Source organism: Notolepis coatsorum (assembly GCF_963971535.1).
Source record: "Notolepis coatsorum genome assembly, chromosome: 2".
In the NCBI taxonomy this organism is placed as follows: domain Eukaryota; kingdom Metazoa; phylum Chordata; class Actinopteri; order Aulopiformes; family Paralepididae; genus Notolepis; species Notolepis coatsorum.
In genome coordinates, this window is record NC_140166.1 from 181677196 (window position 1) to 181703103 (window position 25908).

The 25908-nt window shown below is 42.6% G+C and overlaps 1 protein-coding gene across 1 annotated transcript in view; it reads left to right on the forward strand.

The window, feature by feature from the left end:
- The window catches only part of LOC311224056 (protein-glutamine gamma-glutamyltransferase K-like), a 32863-nt gene extending 12701 nt beyond the window's left edge, over nt 1-20162 (forward strand). Inside the window, exons 4-14 of the mRNA XM_084308866.1 lie at nt 357-608; nt 1529-1647; nt 1902-2009; nt 2176-2353; nt 3540-3678; nt 3879-4071; nt 15194-15347; nt 15871-16155; nt 16521-16681; nt 16797-16933; nt 17199-20162. Coding sequence (XP_084164992.1) covers nt 357-608; nt 1529-1647; nt 1902-2009; nt 2176-2353; nt 3540-3678; nt 3879-4071; nt 15194-15347; nt 15871-16155; nt 16521-16681; nt 16797-16933; nt 17199-17343 — 1871 coding nt within the window. The 3' untranslated portion in view covers nt 17344-20162. The remainder of the gene's footprint in view (nt 1-356; nt 609-1528; nt 1648-1901; nt 2010-2175; nt 2354-3539; nt 3679-3878; nt 4072-15193; nt 15348-15870; nt 16156-16520; nt 16682-16796; nt 16934-17198) is intronic.
- The last annotated feature ends 5746 nt before the right edge of the window (nt 20163-25908 follow it).

Here is a 25908-nt window from a genome sequence, read left to right on the forward strand (position 1 = left end):
GCGGATTCTGTTCTACCTCTGATATAACAGGTAGCCCAACAGTGTGGTGCAGCGGAGAATATGCTTTTTGTGTGTCCTCCTGAGACCATGTCGAACCTCTGTGCTATTTGAATACTATGTACATGTTATTTGATCAGCGGATTCAATGAAATGTGTGTGTGTGTGTGTGTGTGTGTGTGTGTGTGTGCGTGTGTGCGTGTGTGTGTGTGTGTGTATTTGCGTGTGTGCGTGCGTGCGTGTGTGTGTGTGTTTGTGTGTGTGTGCGTGTGCGTGTGTGTGTGTGTGTATGTGTTTGTGTGTGTGTGCGTGTGTGTGTGTGTGTGTGTGTATTTGCGTGTGTGTGTGTGTGTCTACAGGATCCCTGCCAATGGTGTCAAAGCACACCCATGTCATCATTCCATTGGTGGATGAACTGGAAGACGATCGCTGGGAGGCTAAAATTGTGGAGCGGGAGGGCAGCAGGGTCAAGCTGTCTGTGAACTCCCTGCCTACCGCTGTGACTGGCCGATACCAGCTCACCGTGGTGACGCGTGGTCTGAAGGACGACGCTACTTCTGCACATGACGCAGACAATGCCATCTACATGCTGTTCAACCCCTGGTGTGAAGGTGATTATGGGGCTAAAAGGCAAAAAAAATATTTACATGTTACTAAGTGAGCTCGTCCCTGTTTCTCTCTCCCTCTCCCTCTCACACACAGTACGCAGCACGTGAACACACACACACACAGACACACACACACACACACACACACACACACACACACACACACACACACACACACACACACACACACACACACACACACACACACACACACACACACACACACACACACACACACACTTTCTTAAAACATAATCTCATCCATGAGGTACATCTGTAACTGTTTTCTGCTAATCATTGCTTATCCTTTGGGTGGTTCCGTGAAACTTAACCTGATTATGAGGTCAGTCACATATGGGGTTGATATAATTTTTTAAAGATTACATAAAGACAGATAATCCAGTGTGTGTGTGTGTGTGTGTGTGTGTGTGTGTGTGTGTGTGTGTGTGTGTGTCTGTCCGTATATCTCGAGAACCGCTCATATGACTTTACACTTGGCACGTATACTGCTGAGGGCCCAAGGGCGTACAACGTTGAGTGTGAAGTTGATCAGATGAACGGTTCTCTAGAACGCTTCAAGCAGCACTTGGGGGCCAAGCAATTGGCGCTCCGAACGGGCACTGCACTAGTCAATAATAAAATACAAAATACCATAATGATAAGGATAAGTGCTCAATGAAGAAACCCGAGACCATTGCCAAAGGAGTCAAAAATACCTTTAGTTATACTATGGAACTACAAACTAAATCGAACAGTACTTACAACAATCACTTCAACAGACCTAGGCCTCTTTAATGTGAGCTCCTGGTATTGACAATGCTGATGATACATAACAATACACTACACTACAACACCTACTGGCCATCCCAAACTTCATACAAATAAAACATAGTTATCATCCTCCCTCCCTCCCTGTCCTTCAGATGACAATGTGTTCATGGATGATGAGGAGGAGAGGGAGGAGTACGTTCTGAATGATGTCGGCAGGATCTACTATGGCACAAAGAACCAAATTGGAGAAAGGACATGGAACTACGGACAGGCAAGTCTGTTTTAAACTTTTCACATGCCTGATCTGTCCAAATCTCATCTAAAGATGGGAGGGTCCAGCGTTTTGTACATTCAGTAGAGGTTGATGACTTTTAATAGATGTAATAACTGCTTGCATGCCTTTTGTGTATTTCTGATTTCTCAAATAAACTCAATCAATCAATGGCTCCTCATCTGAGGGCTTCGGCTTATGAATCGGCTGACTCTCATCTCAACTCCTGTCTCTTCTTTCTGTTCTGGGATCAGTTTGATGAGGGGGTACTCGCCGCTTGCCTGTATGTCCTGGAAAAGAGTCAAACGCCGGCATCCGGCTGGGGAGACCCTGTTAATGTGGTGCGAATCATCTCAGCCATGGTAAGAATTCGCCTAGAGGCCTACCGTGCACAAAGCATACTTATTGTAGGACTGTAGGTGTTTACAAACTGAAACATCTACCTATCTTTCCTATTTCTATTCATGTGATGTGGAAAATATTGATCATATTTCTAACTCTTTAAATGAAAATGTCAATTTCCTGCAGATTAATTCCCCTGATGACCGTGGGGTCATAGAGGGGAACTGGTCAGGGGACTACTCCAATGGGACGTCCCCCACAGCCTGGAGTGGCAGTGTGGACATGTTGAAGAGCTACCATGAGGGTGGAGGCAGCCCAGTCAAATACGGCCAGTGCTGGGTCTTCGCTGGCGTTACCAATACAGGTTCATTATTTCTATGTAACTTTTTATTTTTATTTCTATTTTTTTTATTATCTTTTTCCCCATCCTTTTTTTCGATTTTTCTCCCATCCCACTGTTAGTCGTTATGCCAATTCCCAACCCCCTTCCTGGTTGTTGCGCACCCCCCCCTACTGTTGGTCCGGGAGGCCGGAGACTGTCACATGCTTTCCTCCGACACATGTGCAGCCAGCCGGCAGCCAGCCTGGCAGCGCAGACTCTCACTGGGAGAGTGTAACGTGTGGAAGGTCACACTACCTTTCTCCAGATCCTACCCTCGCTGTGCAGGCGCCCCGACCGAACTGTAGGGGTCGCTGTCCACAACGCCCAGGACCCACCCACGGCTTCCCTCCCCCTAACTCAGCCAAACGAGTTAGTATAGCGATCAGCCCAAGCCAAGGCAATGCTGACTCTCCGGGAGTCGAGACCGCAGCCTCTTGCATTGGTGACAAGCACAATCTCCGCTACGCCACCTGACCGCCATTTCTATGTAACTTGATGCGTGTTGGTTCTGCATGGCTCAATGGGTAGAGCATTACCCATCACCCATGCTAACAGGTTTATTGAAAAAACAATGACACACAGCGTCATAGATTCTGGTATAGATTTAACTGGTACACAGTGTGTTTTGCACAACAGGGTGTAATGGTACATGCCCGTGAGCCACCACTAGGGGCAGAGTGGCTAAGTGTGAGTGACTGACTGATGAGCGAGTGAATGAGTTAGTGACATAGTCATAGTCAGTTAGTCATAGTGGTGCTTTGCATCTTTCTTATTATTTCTTTTAATTTTACTTAATTTCTTTTTGCGTAGTTTTTTCTGTCACATCTGTATTTATGTTTAATTATAATTTTTATTTATTTATGTGTATTATATGTATGTTTGTGGTCGCTCTCCTTGGGTGGGATGGGGTGGGGTTAGGGGACAGGAATGGGGAATGAAATGGGGGAAAAAATGTTTATTTGACTTGTGAATAGTAAAATAAAATCCAATAAAAATATTGTTTAAAAAAAATTATAAAAAGAAGAATGCAGTCATGGCACTGTACGGTGTTCTGGATAAAAGCATATGGTGTGTGTGGGTGTGTGTAACATGAATTTGTATATGTGACAAAAGAATGCCAAAGCCACCACATTAAACTCCCTAATCTCTCACCATTCTTGCTTTTCAGTTTTACGTTGTTTAGGCATTCCCTCTCGTACCGTGACCAACTTCAGTTCCGCCCATGACACGGACGTCTCCTTGACAACAGACGTGTACTTTGATGAGAACCTGGATCCGTTGGAATTCCTCAATGCTGACTCTATCTGGTGTGTTGTAATTACGTTCACTTCATCACTCCACTAATAATAATGACTTATTATCTGTATACTTATTATCTGTAATGACTGTCAACCCTTCTCTCTCTCTCTCTCTCTCTCTCTCTCTCTCTCTCTCTCTCTCTCTCTCTCTCTCTCTCTCTCTCTCTCTCTCTCTCTCTCTCTCTCTCTCTCTCTCTCTGTCTCACTAGGAACTTCCATGTGTGGAACGACGGTTGGATGGCTCGTCCAGACTTGCCACCGGGCACCGGAGGCTGGCAGGCTGTCGACGCCACTCCTCAAGAGACGAGCCAGGGAACCTTCCAATGTGGCCCCGCCTCTCTTGCTGCCGTCCGCAACGGTCAGGTGTTCCTCAAACACGACGCGGCCTTCGTCTTCGCTGAGGTTTGTTTACTACATACAGTTATTTTCCTTTGAATGCTTTGTAGCAATAGGGTATAAGGGTACTTTGGGTTCTGGGACCCTGGGTCTGTCTTGGTACTGGTACCCAGTAACCTTTCAGTACCTCTTGTGGTATGAACACACAATGAGCTCTTATTCAGTTACTTATCATCATGATATAGAACAATTTCATCATTATTATTATCCCATGTTTACTTTTTGGCTAAACAATAAGTGAGGATAATGAAGTTGTTTTTACATTCTAACAGTGGGTGAGTTTTCCAGTAGTGGGGCACTGCTGTTGAATGAATGAAACACTGACAAACACATTAACCTAAGAGTATGCCTCTTTGTTTATGGTTTGATTTTCACCAATACACATCATTAAATTGGCAGATACACATGAAATAGACATATCAACACAGTATTTAAGATGTTTACACAATACGGTTGATAAGAAAAGGGTAAAAGACATACAATTCGAAAATCCATAAAATAGACATTGAACTGACACATTGGTAAAGTGCATCATAAAATTGTCAGGAAGGGCATACAACTAGGCAGAATAAAAGTAGTGCAATAGAATAGCTCTCATTTACATTCAAATCGAGAACAGACTATTGACCATTAAAAGATCGTACCTATTTAACTAGCGAAAGCACTTTGGGCAGGTTTTTCCAAAGCTTGGGTCACCTTTGAGTAACTCCAGGGTACTTTTTTCCACCATCGACCGGCTGATTAACCCCCCCATATACCGCAGCAGTCAGCCACAAAGTGTGAAGAGTTCGCCGTTTTCTTTAATGACAAGATATCTTTGATTAGAGCAAGCATTGTCTCTGATATAGATCTGGCCGAGAGTGGCAACCCACCTGAGATAACTATAGGGGAATTCACATGTATTACATTACTTGACCTCTGTAAGATTGTCTCTGAGTGTAATTCCGCCACCTCCTGCCTTGATCCTATACCAACAGCATTTCTCAAGCGGGTGTTCGATAGTGTCTCAAATCATGTCCTCAAAATCATGAATATGTAGCTTCAAACAGGCACTTTTCCAGATGCATTCAAAACGGCTGTAGTAAAACCACTACTAAAGAAAACAAACTTAGATATAAACGAACTAAAAAGCTATAGGCCAATATTGAACCTTCCATTTATCAGCAAGATATTAGAAAAGATAGTCTCAGTACAAATGAACTCCTTTCTCAAAGATAATAACATCATGGAGGAATTACAATCAGGCTTCAGAACAAATCACAGCACTGAAACTGCCCTTACTGTTAGGGCAGGGGCAAGGCCAGATTAAGACTTCAGAGGCCCCTGGGCCAGATTCTTGTGGGGGCCCCCCCACACACACATACACGTGCACGCACGCACAGTGGCGTTTTTATGTCACTTAAAAAAATATATAGAATATTTAGAAGTGGTGGGCTCTGAGGGCCAAGCTAAAAGGACTTTGATCACCCCTGCCCACTTTGACAACCTAGGATGGCTTAGAGTAGACGACAGAGTACAGCAACTTGCAATGGGCCTGGTCTACAAGATACACTACACGACCAAGGTACCCATGTACATGTCAAAATACTTCCCAAAGGTCAGTGAATACCACGATCACAACACCAGAGGGAGCTCCACAAATCATGTTAAACCCAGATTCGGCTCAAACAAGGGATTAAACACGTTTCGCAATTATGCCACATCAATGTGGAACGCCCTACCCAAAGCTGTAAAGGAATGTGAATCACTACCCACTTTCAAAAACACTCTCAAAGAACACCTACGGGAGACTGCAATTCGAAACTGGCCCCTGTAAATGTCCTAACACAACCCCCTCCAATGTACAGTAAATGACCAAGTATGGTTTTGTCAATATTCCAATGTACAGTTTTGCTTGTATAGTTGTACAGTGTCCCCCACCCACCCACCCCTCACACCCACCGAACCACCTCCAATGTACAGTCCCCCCCCACCCCCCCAACCCCACCCCACCTACCCAACCTCCTCCAATGTACAGTTTCTATGTCAAATGTATATACTCTCTTTTCTGGACTCTTTTCGTATCACAAACAGTACTGTATTTGCAAATCTGGTATGGCATAAATGTATAGATGTAGCAGTACTGTCTATCTGTATGTCATGTATGTCATATATGTTATGATGAATTGAAAATGGGGGACCCTGATGTAAACAAGACGAAAGTCTTTCTCTGGTCTGCATCCCCTTAACAATTATTGAGCTGTACTGTACTGTACTGTACCCATTCTACAATCTGTTAATAAAGTTTTCAATCAATCAATCAAGAAGAGAAAAGAAACACATCATGTTTAGATGGGGGGATGGCGCCATCCTCAGGAATAAAAAAAACATGCACACACTTTGGAGACAAGAATATAATATTAGAATAGTAAGCTTACTTTTACGTGAATGTCAATTTAAATTATAATTAGGGAAGGGAGGGGGTTGACATGTGTTTTTGTCCTGTGTTACTGTCTGTGAATTAATGAATTAATGAAAATTGTATTTAACAGATTGCAGAATGGGTACAAATAATACAGTACGGCTCAATACACACAATTGTTAAGGGGATGCAGACCAGAGAAAGACGTTTGTCTTGTTTACATCAGGGTCCCCCATTTTCAATTCATAGTGACATGCACAACATATATGACATCATGACATTTATGGCATAGGGACATACATGACATACAGTTATATAGTACTGTTACATTTGTGACATATATGATATGCAAATATACAGTACTGTTACCCATAGATCCTGACAGAGAGTATATACATATGATGGGGAGGGGACTGTACATTAGGAGGGGGTGGGTGGGTGGGAGAGAAATATACATACGGTGGGGAGAGAATATATACATTACATACGGTGGGGAGGGGACTGTCTATTAGGTGGGGCTGTATGTATGTATGTATGTATGTATGTATGTATGTATGTATGTATGTATGTATGTATGTATGTATGTATGTATGTATGTATGTATGTATGTATAAAAGAAAAAAAATACAATAGAAATATTGACTGACTTTTCTTTCGAAGTTGGTTAAGGTTAGAGTATGGAATCAGGGCTGGTGACTCTAAGACAAACTCTAACCTTAACCAACTTCGAAAGAGTGCCTATAAGCTTAACCGGTGAAAGAAAGAGGCGTCACACGATTGACGCTACCAGAAACGTCAGTGGCCAATCAGAGCGCAGAACGCGAACGCGGAACTGGAAATCCGTTGGTAAAAGTATTCAGGCGTCGGGGCTGGGATGTGGAGATGCAAGTTTTGACTTTTTATTGCTGTTTTTACCTCAAACGGAAAACCTCAAACTCTTATGAAGAGGAGAAAAAATACTCAAGATTAGCCACTTGCAGACGGCAGGGTGTGACGTACTGTATATTTTAGTTGATGAAATATTTTTGTTGACAAAATATTTTAGTTGATGAAATATGTTTTCATTTCAGTGTCACAGTATGACATCGATCTCCAAAATAAGAAAAAAAATAAAAATAAAATGTGGGGCCTCCAAAAAAAATTTAAATAAAAGTTTAAAAAAAATAAACAAATATTTGGGGCCTCTAGTGACGAGGGGCCTCCAAAAGGCCTCGAGTGATGAGGGGCCTCCAAATTTTTTTTAAATAAAAGTAAAAAAAAAAAAATAATAATAATACTAATTTGGGGCCTCTTGTGACGAGGGGCCTCCAAAAGGCCTCTAATGACGAGGGGCCTTCAAAAAAAAGAATTTAAGTTAAAAAAAAAATTTGGGGCCTCTAGTGACGAGGGGCATAAAAAAAATAAAAAAAAAACGTTTGGTGAATGGAGCGTTTTAGGTTGGTTTTAATGTTCACCCCCAAGCAGACAGGTATACAGGTACAGGAATGGTACAGGAATGTGCGAGTAGACACGAGCAGGTGCACTCCTCGTGCTGTGCAGGAGCGTCCAGGTGGGTGGTGTCTCGGGAGCGGTAGTCCTGGGCACAGGGAGAGCAAAGATTAGGACAAGGCATGTGTAGCAGGGTGGATTATCCCTGCTTCGTGGGAACTGTGGTGCGCAGTCACTAGGTAGCGAGACACAGTAGCACTCTGGCCAGCTGCACTTCCGTCTTTGGGGTCCGGAGCGTCAACTGGAGACTGGCAGTGGGGATGTATGAGGCCCAGGGTTTACAAACCTGGTCCGGTACTCTGGTCTTCCTCCCTCTCTCTGGAGCAGTCAGCAGTACTCCCCAACACACCCTCACGCTCCACGATTGTCTCTTTAGCCCTCCCACACCTAATGACTGGATGGTAAAGAAATAACTTGGTTCCCCCCGCAAGCAGTACCCTCCCTTAGTAACACCAGAAACCTTACAGTGGAAATGGAAGGTAGAATAGGAAGGGGTTAATGATAAATATATTACCCGCATCAAAGGGTTAGGATTAGGATTAATAAAAGACACGCACACAGTGCTCCCGTTCTGGATGGATGTATTGTAACTCAGCCTAGTTACAACAATGCTACGTCTGGTGATTACTGCACCATGGGTATCCACACAATGATTACACTGGCATAAATCAATTATCGTATTACACCCAGGCACCAAGTGCTCTCAAGGTACCCAGACTAAGTGCTGCCCACGTCTGGGCGGAACACAGTATTTACCTTCTCTAAGGAATTACACTCATACTGTTCCCGGTTGATAATATGGGGAAGGAAGGGGGAGCATAGGGAAGGAGAATAAAAGGGATTCACTGAACGGGAAATATTATGAAATACACGCCTTATCACGCTCAAAGAAAAGGAATGAAATAAAAGAGTGAGCCCACAAAATACCGGTAAAGTCCTATCTTAATGCCGGCATATATTGTTCGGGGTACCCCTATGAACTGGTAGTAGCAACGTTACTTTCGCCCGCGGGCTGCACCACACTGTGTATTGTATAAGGAATCGGGAGCATCAATGCTCATTTGTACGAAATGGCCGCCTCGCCACTCCACTGTTGTCCGGGAGGCAAGATGGCGTCGAACGCTCTCGCGAGGATGTCAGCAGGCGGAGCTAGGCAGAGAGGCAGCGCCGGCTGAGAGCATGTACTGAGTGATGACGACCCCTGCTGGATGGGCGGAACTCCCGTCGGCCGCAGGCAGCCTGGTGCAGGTCTGAGTGAAGTCCTCCGGAGCAGGCTGAATGCAGGCAGCCGGTTGCAGGTCTGGTCGAAGTCAGCCGGAGCAGAATGGTTGTTGGCCCACGTTCGTCCTGGTGCGCGCACTCTATACCGCACACTGTAACTACTATAACTCGGTAGTTAAAGACTTGGATAATTGTTTAACCGCACGTTACCTATACCGCACACTGTAACTACTATAACTCGATTGCTAGTGCCTGGCTCTGCACTTATTGTTCATATAATACCGCTGGTACTGCTAGGATATCGTGTCCACTAGCCAGTACTCGCTATCACCCGTTGTCCTCTCACGGGGCCCTCTGGCATAACGTCAGCAACAGGGCTATCCAGAGCCCCGTTAGCTGCGACTACTCGTTGTCAAGTTCACTGCCGAAGAGGATGACTTCCGCTGGTCTCCTCCATATATCACTTCCCAACTCTCTCCGCCACTCTCTGCCTGCTACCGCCCCCTGCTGGTCCCGCCTGCCAGTCACAAGGGGAGACTCATTGTAGAATATGAATCAGTACTGTCATTTATAATCCGTATTCCAATGCTCTTCGGAAGGGGCGCTTGTGTCATTGCTCGTGTGAATATCAATGACACTAGTTAGAATGTCTTTGTGTACAAAAGGGATATAAAACACAGTCAGCAGTTCTGAATAATATACCATATTTTCCAGACTGCTACACATGTAACAAGGACAGAGTACCAAGGCTAGGGTGCGACATCATACCAACACGATAACACTGCGACGAGGGTAGAGCAGGATCCGTGGGCTGAAGTAGGAGTTTGTTGATGAGGGAATCCCTCACAGCCGCGTTAATTGATGTCCCTCTGGCAGCGTGGGAATCCTGGGGTCGGATGCCGCCCATATAAGGGTGTGGAAGGATGAGGGGTGAGGAAGGCTTCCGCCGTGATGGTGTGGAAGGAGGAGGGGTGAGGAAGGCTCTCGCCGTGATTATGACACTTACTAAAATAGTTAGCGACCTCAGGCTAAACTCCGATGCTGGCAAAGTCTCAATTCTTGTCCTATTGGACCTTAGTGCAGCGTTCGATACGATTGACCATAATATCCTGATCAGTCGTCTTGAAAGACTGGTTGGTCTTTCCGGTCATGTACTAAATTGGCTCAGAACATACATTAAGGGGAGAAGGTTCTATGTTAAGCTTGGAGACAATGTATCCGAGAAACATGACAGCAACTTTGGAGTTGCACAAGGAAGCTGCCTTGGTCCATTACTATTCTCGCTATATATGCTGCCCCTCTGGGACATCATTAGAGACCACAATGTATGCTTCCATAGTTATGCTGATGATACACAACTATATATCTCAGCAGAACCAAATAACACTACAGCCATACAGTCCATTACAAACTGTCTTTTAGCAATAAATAAGTGGATGAACAATAACTTCCTAAAATTAAACGAAAGCAAGACCGAAATCCTATTGATAGGCCCAAAAGCGAAAAGGGAAGTGCTGTGTGGAAACCTGGGGAGTCTGTCATCCTATGTAAAGACTGAGGTAACAAGTCTAGGTGTCATTTTGGACTCAGACCTGGGCCCTCATGCATCAACGTGGACGTAGAACTTGACCTACTTCCACACGTAAGCACGGAATGTAGAACTAGCGTACGCACAGGGAAGTCGGCATTCATCACACGTGCGTACGCAGGCTCTATGCCCTGCCGTGTTGATGAATACCACTTTGTTCTACCGTCAATGCTCGTGCATGATTATCCATATATGGTCATGAAAATGAGGAAACACCCCCCATGGGATGTGAAATAATGGACCGACCCGAGCGGGACTCCGAGAAACTCCACGGAGAATTCACTGCTGTCGAACCAAGAAGACACTATCGCGTATTATGATTTATGGGATAAATAAAAGGCGGACTTGTAAACGGTGATGTCAGATATCAACGGCTCCCTAAGACCATTGCTGCAATTCTGCCTGGACAGCTCAAAATACTAATAAAGACCGTTCGTTGACCACTGTTTGGCGTTGGTTGTGTGTCATTATAACCGTGCTGTAATATGAATGCCTTTATTAGTTGTGTTCGATTGGCTATATGATTTTTAGAGGCATCTATTTTGTTGTCGGCTAATAAAGACCGCGCTGGAATATGACTGCCTTTTCCCGTGTTGTTTGATTAATACCCACGGATTAAAGTTCTCCTCAATTCTATTCCAAATCGCGATGGATCTCCCGTCAATTTTCTACCTGCTGCATATGATTTCTAGAGGCATACTACAATCTATTTTGATGTCAGTATTGGGTAGCCTATATAAACAATATAATACGAGAGCATATACAAGAACAATGAATCTCACTGCATGTATGATGTATCCTGCCTTTCAATACATGAACTTGAATTCCATCATGTTTGTGTGCGGGACTCAAGGCTGCTGTCACAATGGGTGGTACCGCCGTACAGTAATAATAACAGTCCACACAATATCACGATCCATGCCATAGCCTATGTTCCATTAGGACATGATCTGTGACGACAAATGTTCTAGAATGTTTGATTAAGATATCATACTCTGACAGCATGCCTATGAGCAACAAAAACGCGAACTTGAATCCCATCATATAGTCTGTCCACTATATCTGCATGGTGTCATTGCAATGCGTTTTCTATTCTTTCTTGTACAGTAAAAAGGGGGAAGAACACTATATTCATATGACTTATTCTGCTTACAGCTTCGAAATTCCACTTGTTTCGTTTAACGTAAAGCCTTTTAAATATAATCAAAACGTTCCCGTGTTTCGGCGGTCTGTGCGCAAAATAATAACGAGTTGAGCTTTATGATTTATGATGAATTGAAAATGGGGGACCCTGATGTAAACAGGACGAAAGTTGGTCTGCATCCCCAATTAACAATTTTATGTACTGAGCTGTACTGTACTGTACCCATTCTGCAATCTGTTAATAAACTTTTCAATCAATCAATCAATCAAGCTACGCGGAGCGCAGTCAGTCAGTAGCCTACACCCCGTATATTCCGATAACGCTATATAAACCATGCTGCATTCATTCTGAGAGAAAGATCTATTATTCCAAATGCTATTTATAGGGTTTTGACCATAATTACACTACTGTTGCTATCTTACAATGAACTATAATGAACTACGGTTCATACAGAACATCCAGTGTTATTATGCACAGAAGCTCATTTCCTTGTTGTAATAATATATTCTACCACTGGGAGCTAGGTACGCCAGGTCTGACCTGTGCGTAGATGTACGCACGAAGTCAAGTTCAAGTTCAAATTGATGAATCCCACTCTTTGCTTAGAAATGATCGTACGCACGGGTTACGCACAGATCTGTGCGTAGAACACGTTGATGCATGAGGGCCCTGACCTTTAAGTCCCATATTAATAAGGCCATGAAAACGTCATTCTTTCACCTAAGAAACATAGCGAAAGTAAGACCATTCGTAAATAAAAAGGATGCAGAGACACTGATTCATGCTTTTATCTCAAGCCGGCTTGACTATTGTAATGCACTGTTCACTCGTCTTCCCAAAGCAACCATTGGAAAGCTTCAGCTTATCCAGGAAAGCTTCAGCTTATCCAAAACTCTGCAGCTCGATTACTAACTCGTACAAAGAGAAGAGAACATATCACTCCAGTCCTAGCCACTCTGCACTGGCTGCCAATAACTCATAGAATTGATTTTAAGGTCCTTTTCCTGACATATAAAGCTCTTAATGAGCAAGGCCCAAAATACATAGCAAATTCCCTAGTTAGTTATCTGCCCTCAAGAACGCTACGGTCATCCACTACAGGTTTATTAGACACACCCAGAAACCAAAAGAGGATCGGAAGTATGGCATTTGCCAACTATGCCCCAAAACTATGGAACACACTACCAACACACATCAGGAACGCCAGCTCCATACACATTTTTAAAGGAAAATTTTAAACGTACCTATACAGTCTAGCTTACAAATAGTGTACCATGCCTTAGGGAAAGCGAGTATCTTATTGAAATGTTTTTATTATTATGTGTTTTTAATTTTATGTATTGATCTTTTACTGAAATGCTATTTTACTGTGCTTTGCCATACTTTTATTACTGTTGTCTTATTAATGTAATGCTTTACATATGCGTATGTTTGTGTACAGCACTTTGAGCTGCATGACATGTATGAAAGGTGCTTTATAAATAAATACTTACTTACTTACTTACTTACTTACTTACTTACTTACTTACTTACTTACTTACTTACTTACTTACTTAACTTACTTACTTACTTACTTACTTACTTACTTACTTACTTACTTACTTACTTACTTACTTACTTACTTACTTACTTACTTACTTACTTACTTACTTACTTACTTACTTACTTACTTACTTACTTACTTACTTACTTACTTACTTACTTACTTACTTACTTACTTACTTACTTACTTACTTACTTACTTACTTACTTACTTACTTACTTACTTACTTACTTACTTACTTACTTACTTACTTACTTACTTACTTACTTACTTACTTACTTACTTACTTACTTACTTACTTACTTACTTACTTACTTACTTACTTACTTACTTAGGCCCAGTCCACACGAGCGCTGGATTTAATATAACCATGATCGTATGTGCGCAGTTGCACTGTTCGGCCACACACAACCGGGGATTTGCTACACTGCAACCCCGGTCTTTGAAAACCGGGGTCCAGGGTGAAGTTTTGCGGTTTTGCGGTTGCGTGTGGGCATAGCAACCGAGGTTATTCCCAGTGTTTACAGCAGAGCTGTCGCAATTATTTCCCATGTTCACGGCAGACTGTCAAACAACAATAGCAAGTTAGCAACCGAGCGCGGGGTAGAGAGATTAGAGCAGAGCCAGCTACACCAGTGTTTACAGCAGAGCTGTCCCAAGTAGCGTTATATGAAAATGATTGTAACAAACTTTTGTTCGAAACGTATCGTCTGTGTTGAAGAGTGTTGTGATTGACTGATGTCTGTTGTCGCATTCCTGACCTGATGCTCAGAGTAAACATGTAGCTGCGGCTAAACTAAACTCATGTGTTGTCAAGTTATTGTTATAAGGAACCCAGTCCAGACTGCACCCCCTTAACAATTGTTTGTATTGAGCCGTATTGTATTGTACCCATTCTGCAATGTGTTAAATAACGTTTGCATCCATTCATAGCGGTAACGTTACCACATTACGTTAGCATTTAAGCTATATACTATACATAGATATAGCCATTCACATTAGCATGTAGCTAACAACACCGGCAGTCTTTTGTAAGACTAAACTATCCGCTCTTGGTGGTCAATTGTGTTGCTGTTGGTTTTGTTTCATCAACAAATGAGAGGCAGAACACACAGTGAATGTATCCGTTTGTTTATTGCACTTTTATTGCAGTTTCTTTCTTTGCTGAAAATATATGTTCCGTTGGCAAAATGATGGCGGCTATGGTGTTTCTAAACAGGAAGTTTAGTGAGCGTTCAACCTTTTCTGATTGGTTGAAATGGCCTTCATGTCTGAACAACATCGCTGCCTACTGTTTTGGCATTGTACTACATGTATCGGTTGCTGGTTTTTCCAGCCGCCGTGGGTACGCAATTATATGCGGTTGTTCACCTGTGTGGACAGAGGTTTATTTTTTTCAAACTTCGGTCACATTAAATCCAGCGCTCGTGTGGACAGGGCCTGACTTACCTTTCATCCTGAGTCTAGTTGTTACTCTTCCTCCACAGTTTTGTTTATGTTACTCTGATGGCTGATGATTTTTGTCAAGACAGTTAGCTCATCTCCAAAGACAGGTACACAGGTGTTCACCATCTCTCTCTATCTCCCTCTCTCTCTATCTCTCTCTGTCTCACACACACACACACACACACACACACACACACACACACACACACACACACACACACACACACACACACACACACACACACACACACACACACACACACACACACACACACACACTTTGTGGACCTGCTGTAGGTGAACAGTGATAAGATCTACTGGCAGAGGAATGCAGACGGCACCTTCAAGCAGATTTACAGTGAGAAGAAGATTGTGGGCCACTCCATCAGCACCAAAGCTGTGGGCTCCGACGAGCGCAATGACATCACACACCTTTACAAATATCCTGAAGGTATATTGATCATATTTAACAGTTAGTTCCAACCAAGTCATTTGATTGGACAAGAGGCATTCCAGGATTGCTAACTGTATGTATCACTCAGGTGTTCTATTAATAACCATTAATTAGGCAACGGTCTGAGTTCAAGAGCGTAGTTGTGGAACTATTTGTTGGCGGAGCTAAATAAATTATTTAAATTAAATAAAAAAACAAATCGTAATCTGTTGTTCCTTATTACTGTTAACTAATGGGTGATTGTAGAAGCAATATCACACTTTAGGTTGTGCTGTTATACTGAATATCAGATTATCTTCGTCCTTGTACCTATGACTGAATCACAGCCGTGCTGATATTCAGTATAACAGCACTCCCTCGCGTGTGATGTTGCTTAGAAAACTACATATATTCTAATTCTAATATATAACATAACTATATCATAATTATAATACATAATTACATGTACAATTATATACCATATTCCTGCAGATATCACAGGAGCATAGAGGAGGATATTAATATGTATCTTTCTCTTCAGGCACAGTGGAGGAACGCATTGCTGTGGAAACAGCCGCTAGCTATGGCTCCAAGCCAGAGGCCTATTCCACTCCCACGTCGGAGGATGTCTCTATAGAGGTGACCATGGATAAAGAAGGGCCCTGCATGGGAGGCGATGCAGAGCTGAACATCGTGCTGCGAAACAGCAGCTCTGAGCCACGCACTCTTGTCCTCCACAGCCAGGTGGCAGTCATGTACTACACAGGCGTCCACAAAGCCACTGTTAAGAAGGATGAGACAGATGTGACATTACTGCCCAATGAGGGTAAGTACCCAGGGTTTGGTTTAGGTGTGAAACTACTGCCCAATGAGGGTGGGTACCCAGGGTTTGGTTTAGATGTGAAACTACTGCCCAATGACGGTGGGTACCCAGGGTTTGGTTTAGCCAAGGGTGTTAGTTTGAACCAAAAATATTTTTTGCTAATCCATGCTACTGCTTCTGCAACTTAGTGTGTTTCGATGTTGCACAGTAGAATTATTGTGGCCAATCCTCATTGGCCACAATATTGCTACCAGACCCGGGTGGGGCGGGCGTGTCTGAGCTATATTGATGAAGTTTTAGGCCTGTTGTCAAGGCTTTGCCAAGGGGCTTCATTACCATTTATCATTCCTATCACTGTCTTTCTACAGAGAAGTTTATGGAGTGGACTATGGAATACAAAGACTACCAGGACAAACTTGTGGACCAAGCTGCTCTAATGTTGACCCTGTCGGGTCGGGTCAGTGAAACACAGCAGGTTCTGGCCACTCAGTTCAGTTTCCGACTCAGGACCCCTGACCTCGTCATAAAGGTGAGTCGAACCAATCGGAATGAGAAATATTATCATAGAAAATGAAAACGTTGTTATTTCTTTCCGAGGTGATCTTTTCTTTATTTCACTTAACACGTATCTCTCTCCCGCGTAGCCAATCGGGGAGGCTGTCGTCGGGAAGAAAATGGCAGCGGAGATCTCCTTCACTAATCCGCTGCCCCGTGTGCTGAAAGGAGTGGTGATTCGCGTGGAGGGCCTTGGTCTGCAGAGTGTTCGGAAGATCGCCATTGGGTAAGGAGGACAAGTCTTTTAGTCTCACCCACCGTCAGTTCTCTGTCTCTCTCCAACACACAGACAGACATGGGGAGAGTACATGGTGGTCCCCTCTTTTAGTATTATATTCTCTCTCTCTCTCTCTCTCTCTCTCTCTCTCTCTCTCTCTCTCTCTCTCTCTCTCTCTCTCTCTCTCTCTCTCTCTCTCTCTCTCACACACACACACACACATAAATAGAGTCTTGTGTTCTGATTGTCATTGTTTCATTCCCTTTTCCCTCAGTGATATTGGCAGGCGAGCTTCTATGTCTCTGACTGAGCACTTCATCCCCTCCCTGCCTGGACCAAGGAAACTACTGGCTTCATTGGACTGCAAGCAGCTCACTCAGGTGCACGGTGTGGCCGACATCAACGTGCAGGAACAGTGAACCTACCGTATATATTGACAGACTCCACTGAATGGTCTATTTGAAATTGCTCTGTGTGGTACAGATCCTGTGTCTTCCTTAAAGGATAAGGCCAGTGTCATTTGATTGTTTTATTGTCAACATAGCCTGTGATAAGACCAAAACCTACAATGCATTTCTCCCACGTACAGGTATGGTCCATCTAGCCAACACCAGATTATAACTCATATCCAAAAGTCATAGATCTCCACTGTTGCTTTGATCATCATCATAATTCATCATTGTGATGAACTTGGGTATTGTACGTCTTCCTGGACTCGAGTGTAATGCACAATAGGCAAACTCGGCCACTAACTGTTTACTACTGTCCATCAATAGGTCGATAGAGCGTGTTGCCTTTTGATGTATATTTTGTAATATCTACAATGCCCCTGTTTTTCATGATAATACGTTAGGTTTAAAATATGTGTTTGCGAGCTGTATTTAATGAATTTAACATACAATGGGAATATATGACTTTCTGGTTGAGAGCTCTTAAGGGTAGGAGAGAGTAGGAAGAATATTGAGAGAAGAAGAAATGCATTGTATGTTTTGGTCTTTTCGTAGGCTATGTTGACAATAAGAAAGAAATTAAATGACACTTGACACTATCCTTTAAAAGAAACAGTACAATGATGTTAATTCAGTCAATTCAATTCAATTAAAACTTTATTGCAGATTTATGGTCCATATAACAAGCCGATACATTTAATAAAACACATAAAAGAACACCATAAAAACCCATAATTTAAAAGAGAAAAAGAATAATTAGATTAAAATACTTTTATTATTGATGTCTTCCATATAGACAATTGTACCTGTGTTTTTCCACGGCTGGGATTGAAAACATGTTGCTGCTAAACCTTATGTTAGACACAACCAAGATGATCTCATTTACAGAGTAATTTACCCGGCAAATACATTTATACATACGATTTCTTAACACAGCTTGGGAAGTATTAACTCCTGCAGCCACAAACGTCTTACTGCACTGCGCCATCTATGTCTCATGTAATATTTTCATGCCATCATTATAAGCTACTTGAAGTTTTTGTTAACTTTTTGTCATTTGACCACAAGTGTCAATATGGTATACAATTCCAAATCCAAATCCTTCTTGGGGAGGGAACCACTGCTGGACTAGCTGCCCAGTATGTGTCAGCATGCCATAGCCTGAGGGACAGTGTACATTTATGTATATTTTGAGGTAAAGAACATACTGTATTATACTCAACTTTTTTAATTTATTATTATTATTATTATTATTATTATTATTATTATTATTATTATTATTATTATTATTATTATTATTATTATTATTATTATTATTATTATTATTATTATTATTATTTCTTTCATTCTCTTTTCTTGTTTTATTTTAAGATTTATTTTTAAAACCTATGTTTTGTTTTGAAATGAACATTTTACATTGTAATATGTTGTAAACTGTTTTGGCAATACTGTTAATAATTTGACATTCATGCCCATGAGCACCTTTGAACTGGACTGAGTGGTGTACAATATGCTCTGGACGGGGACATCTTCACTCTAGGTGGTCCAGAACAGGGCAGCACGGTTGGTACTGGGCTGCTCACTAAGGTCTAATGTGAGCCGTATGCATGCCCGCCTCTCTTGGCTTAACGTTGAAAATAGATTGTCTTTTAATATACTTGTGCTGTTCAAGTTGGTCATGAGCAGTAAGACTCCTGTTTTTATACATAATCAGATTGTTTTTAGTAATACTGTGCACGAGCATTACACTAGAGGTTCCAGTAGTGGGCAGCTTGAATTGCCAGGTCCTAGAACCAGCGCTCTGGGGAGATCTTTTATTTTTAGAGCATTAACTCTGTGGAATGGCCTGCCTCGGAACCTCTGCTGCATTTACAGTAGATTCACTTTTAAAAAGAATCTTAAATTGTTTTTAAATTGTTTTTAACACTGTAAAGTAATTTTTTGTTTTTGTTTTACACTAATGTAATTTTAGCTATATTAATTGTTACAGTAGGTTCATTATGCATTGTGTGTACTGACTTTTAATAATTTTGTTTTTTGCAATAGTGATTGTTTTTGTGTGTTTTTTTGTGTGTGGACCCCAGGAAGACTAGCTGGTTGCTATCGCACCAGCTAATGGGGATCCCTAATAAAATCAAATCAAATCAAATCAAATCTATCTATACACATACTAAACCTCATGCAGCATTACCTATAAATATCATCATCATCATCATCATCATCATCATCATCATCATCATCATCATCAGTCAGAAAAAAGCTTATTGTGGAAGGTTAATGTCATGAGTATCATTCTTTCAGCTTCAGATGTATCATTTGATTTTTTTAGTGCAGCCTCTCTGAGCACAGCCACTCTGTTCATTGAGAGGAGATATCAAGTTAGTATCATAATACATGAAGCTTTTAAATGTAAACACATTCATGGGACCAGTATGGTCAGTTGCTATGGGGGATTGGCATTGGCTAACCTGTACTATAGTTGTTGTGGGAGCTATTAACTATTTTCACATTTATTTAATATATTTATTTGTTATGTGATTTTGTAGAATTAATTTGTTTACAGCCATATTATTTAAGTTCTTATGAGTCGCAGCTAAATGCTTTTACTTTGAAGGGGTTTTGGGCAATTGGGAAGCACAGCTGGGTGTATTTAGGTAATTAGAGACAATAGCACAGTGGGCATCAGGGAAGGTATATGGTTTTTACCAGCGTCAGGAGATCATATAGTTTCAAACATAATTTTTCTGTATTCTTTGATTAACAGACAATAAATGCCACAAAACTGTCAAATGCTGTCTGGATCTGTGTGAGATTCGCTGCCTGGTGCTTCAGTGGCTTTTTAGTTTTTATTAGTTGTTGTTGACAAATAGCCACTACAGTTGTTATGGATGTTTTTGAACCACTAAAATTAACTAAATTGTTGCAAGCTAGTTTCATTACTTGGTTGTTACTTTACTTTACTTGTATCAGGAGCTAGATTGGCTATCTGAAACGGTTTGATTATGATGACAACTAGGGTAGTTTATCAAGGGAATTTAGTCATATTTCCACAATACTCACAACTATAACACTGTTAAACTGTTAAACAAAACATTTTAATTTAAGTACAAGTACATTGATATGTGTACCATAGATATCCATATGGTACATAACTCTTTTCAACTGTGAGTCAGTTCTTTCTATTTGTGTAGATATATTTATTTGCCATATTTTTTTTTAATCTTGAGGTCTATATGGCCACATTACAAGTGTATACAATGATTGCGGTTTGTACAGAAATTGCACTGAATGGCCTCTCCTAAAAGTGTACCATTAGAACAGAGTGAAAGAATCTAACATGAATAGAGACATTGCACACAGTGTTTGCAATGTAACATGGCAATGGAACAGACAATGGTTGCTATGTGCAAAATAATGGTTGCTATGTGTTGAACATAATCATTTGGTGTCTTATTACTGGATCCACAATTCACAGTAGAACAGTGTTTTACCTACTCTACCACTGCACAGAAATTAGGCATGCTCTTTGGAAAGTGGTAACCAATGGTTACAGGCAGCTATATTGGAAGAAAGATAACTACACAAACATTCTGTGCAAGGCCTCTATTGTGTCACTGACTATAGTCTAATGTGGCTGCATCTATTGGTCTTTGCAGAACTTGATCTGTGACAATCAGTAGGCTATAACATCTTCTCAGATTTCTCTGAATATCTTGTGGCACATTTGTACATTTTGTGGTTTCTACAATAGCCTAGGCCTATATAATCTGTGTTCATGTAAGATGTGCTTGATCTGCTTTAGTTTTTAAATGAAAGTTAATGTATGTATTTGCTATTGTATTTATTTTGTCCATATCAAACTGATTTAATAAAAAATATTACAAATACAAAAGAAAATACAATCACTGAGCTGTCGGTCTGTTGTTGTGTGTCTTCTAATCGGCTACTGTACATGGAGATGAGACCCCCCACCTCTCTCTCCATACAGTACCAGCAGCTGCAGGTCTGACGAGCACAGAGTTGCCAGTCAATAATTCTTGCTATTTAAAAATATTCCTCTTCTTCTCCCCCACTACTCCTCCAACGGGTGGTGGATGGTTTTATGTTGACGGTAGATGGGGAAACAACTAACACTCATCTTTATTAAATGTTGTTTCGGGTTTTCCCACGAGAATGCACGCCTGGTTGCGTCTATTATGGAGAGAGAGGCGGGGGGTCTCATCTCCATGTACAGTAGCCGATTAGAAGACACACAACAACAGACAGACAGCTCAGTGATTGAAACCTACGTGTTTGTGCGACCATGTTGACCTGAACAATGGGGGATAATAATAAGAACGAGCCGCCTCGGGGGCCTGGAGGGAGGATACCGCAGGCGGAAGACGGCTGCTGCTGCTGGAGCTGGATCGAGTCATGTGAGACAAGCCGGCAGCAGCAAGGCGCACGGAGGCGGGGTGAAACCACCGCCGCGCCCCGCTGGTGCTTCACAGCGCGTCTCAGGCGAGAGCGTAAAGGGGGGCGTAATAGCATAGGTCAGTGGCCAATCAGAGCGCAAAGCGCGAACCCGGAAACACGAACGCATTGGTAAAAGCATACACGCGTCCAGGGGAGACACCACTTGGCAGAGGGATATGGATGTGAGTATTCTCGCCCTTCTGCGGTGAGAAAGACCTCCGGCTCTAGCTCCAGCAGCGTCTCGGGATGAAGCGGGATCAACCCCAGGGCTTCCTGTCACTTCTAGTCCCCCTTATGTCAGATGACCCTGCGTTCCCAGCGTTTAACCCTTATCTCCTCAAGGGGCATGAGAACACATCAAACGTGAAGGGATTGACCAGAGCCTACCTGCCTTTTATGCAGGTCCAAGGCCGGGTCCAGGGGCTTAGGACCAGTTTGCTGTGCTTGGATAAACCGCTGGCCTCAGTACTTTTCCCGAAGATGATGTGGTGCCCTCATCAGAAGCCTTTACCTGAGAGTAAACTGGCATGTAAAATGCCAGAGTTGGCTGACAAAGCTTGAAAATAACATTGCTTTGCTGGCCTCGTGTTTGTCTAAGGTGGCGGTGGTATCCCCAAGATACCAAGACCCTTGCCCAGTCCGCGTCTATGCTTTTACCAACCGGTTCATGTTTCCGCATTCCCGTTTTGTGCTCTGATTGGCCACGCACGTTTCTGGTCATGTGACATGTGCGCCCAATCGCATGACGAGCAGTGTCTTAGCCCATTTCCGCGTCGAACAGCCTGCAAACGACCTAACGCCTAGTTTATCACTGGTTAAGCTTAGGCGACTCTTTCGCAGTTGGTTAAGGTTAGAGTTTGGAATCAGGGCAGGCGTTCTATCGCCATGCTCTACCTAAGCTTAACCATCCAAAGAACTTGCCGTCACACGATTGGGCGCACATGTCACATGACCAGAAACGTCAGTGGCCAATCAGATTCGCAAAACGCACGAACCGTTTGGTAAAAGTAATGAGGCGCCCAGGCCTTTGGGGCTATCCTGCACTTGACACAGTTGTAGGCTAGAGCCTCGGGGAAGGCGATGGCCCTAGCCACGATGACCCAGGAGGAGACATCCATGGCGGAGGTGAGGAAGGTTCCTTTCCTCAAAGCCCCTCTCTCTGAGGAAGACATTTTTGGCTCTTCCAAGCAGCGGCTTGCAAATCCATGGAGGAAGAGAGGTCCCTCCCGTCCTGCCACTTCTCTAAGATGGCAGTGACAAGAGGAGGGGCTCAACCCTAAACGTTGAATAAGCCTCCAGGCTTCCAGAGCTTCAGCTGTGTTCAACATCAGGGGGTACACTGATCAGGGCTACGTGCTAGCTTTTCCCATTAGTCCAATAAGCTAAGCAAGAAGCGCAACCAGTATGATATAATGTTTTTTTTTTTATCGACTTTTTTTCTCCCAATTTTTTTTCAATTTTTCTCCCATCCCAATTTTCGTATTATCCAATTCTTCCCTCCCCTGTCTCGAACATTGCTAGACATTGTGAGTGCTAGACCACTGGTCGGCTGCAATTTGGACGAAGCCTTGCATCACGTGTCCCCTCCGGTACACGAGGAGGCAGCTGTTGCATCTTTTCACCTGAACAGCGCGATCTCTCAGTGGCGAGGAGTAACGCGTGGGAGGCTTGCGCTGCCCCCATTACTTCCTGATTCTGCTGTACAGGCGCACCAACCGACCTGTAGGAGTCGCTGTCCACAACGTCCGATCCCCACCCACCGGCTTTCCCACCCCCTAATACTGCCAATTGTATTAGTATGAACGACCAGCCAAGCCGGAAGCAACGCAGAGAGCTGGACTTGAACCCAGCATCTCCTGCGTTAGTGGCGAGCGCCTTGCCCACTGCGCCACTTAGCCGCATGATATAATGGTTTTTATAGTTATATGATTACTGGCAAAGCGTCTTGCTTTCATTGCCCTGAGCCGGACCCATGTCCTGTTTCCAAGTGAAATTGAGGCTTGAAGATGAGAGCATGGCCACTGCTATGGGAGGTGGGTGTGGCTGTGGCCTGGTCAAGTCTATGCTTTCTACAACGCTGTTTGGTTTCCGGGTTCCTCTGATTGGCCACTAAGCCCACGTGACCCTACGCTAGCACGCCCCCCTTATCGCTGCCAGTTATCGCTTACGCCCGCGCATGCGCATGAGCCGCGACAAGCCCCTTCAATGACAGCGCTCTCATATTTGCGAATGCATAAACTATATCTTAAATTATGGCTATGTGTCTAATATGGCCGTCGCTTAAGTTATCAATGACTTGTTTTGTTTACATCAGGGTGAGCGCTGTTGCATTCGCAAATATGAGAGCCAGCAATACGCAGCTCCAGTTAACCTAATTTATACCGTAATGAATCATTAAAAAAATATACGTTAACTGGAATATGTTGTTTCTTTACACATATGTTGGATTATGTAATTGGTTTGTCATGACAAACCAATAAAAAATCGCTACTTTACATCAGGGTGAACGCTGTTACGCTGCCACCACCCACTTCAATGACAGAGCTCTCATATTTGCGAATGCATAAACTATATGTTAAATTATGGCTATGTGTCTAATATGGCCGTCGCTTATCAATGACTTGTTTTGTTTACATCAGGGTGAACGCTGTTGCATTCGCAAATATGAGAGCTCAGTCAATTGATAAGCGATGGCCATATTAGACACATAGTCATAATTTAAGATATTTGCGAATGCATAAACTATATCTTAAATTATGGCTGTGTCTAATATGGCCGTCGCTTATCAATTGACAGAGCTCTCATATTTGCGAATGCAACAGCGTTCACCCTGATGCAAACAAAACAAGTCATTGATAAGCAACGGCCATATTAGACACATAGCCATAATTTAAGATATAGTTTATGCATTCGCAAATATCTTAAATTATGACTATGTGTCTAATATGGCCATCGCTTATCAATTGACAGAGCTCTCATATTTGCGAATGCAACAGCGTTCACCCTGATGTAAACAAAACATTTCACCCTGATCTAAAGTAGCGATTTTTTATTGGTTTGTCATGACAAACCAATTACATAATCCAACATATGTGTAAAGAAACAACATATTCCAGTTAACGGTATATTTTTTTAATTATTCATTAAGGTATAAATTAGGTTAACTGGAGCTGCGTATTGCTGGCTCTCATATTTGCGAATGCAACAGCGTTCACCCTGATGTAAACAAAACAAGTCATTGATAAGCGACGGCCATATTAGGGGCTTGTCACGGCTCATGCGCATGCGCGGGCGTAAGCGATAACTGGCGGCGATAAGGGGGGCGTGCTAGCGTAGGGTCACGTGGGCTTAGTGGCCAATCAGAGGAACCCGGAAACTGAACAGCGTTGTAGAAGGCATAGACGCGGCCTGGTCAGTGATAGATGCATGATGTAAAGTTCTTTCATTATGGACCCAAGCATAGTCCAATAGGCAAAGCAAGACACTTTGCTAGTACTCATATAACTAGGGTTATAGAATAACCACAGTTTCCATGGACATAGTGAATAAACAAGGATGCACAGACTGATTGATTGATTGATTGATTGAAAACTTTATTAACAGATTGCAGAATGGGTACAGTACAGTACAGCTCAATACATACAATTGTTAAGGGGATGCAGACCATTGATTGATTGATTGAATTGATTGATTGATTGATTGATTGATTGATTGATTGCAAATTTTATTAACAGATTGCAGAATGGGTACAATACAGTACAGCTCAATACACACAATTGTTAAGGGGATGCAGACCAGAGAAAGACTTTCGTCTTGTTTACATCAGGGTCCCCCATTTTCAATTAATCAGGACATATATGACATACATGACATACAGATAGTCAGTACTGCTACATCTATACATTTATGACATACCAGATTTGCAAATACAGTACTGTTTGTGATACAGAAGGAGTCAGGAAAAGGGAGTATATACATTTGACGTAGAAACTGTACATTGGAGGAGGTTGGGTGGGGGGGGTTGGGTACACTGGGATATTGACAACCATACTGGGTAATCTACATTGGAGGTGGTTGGGG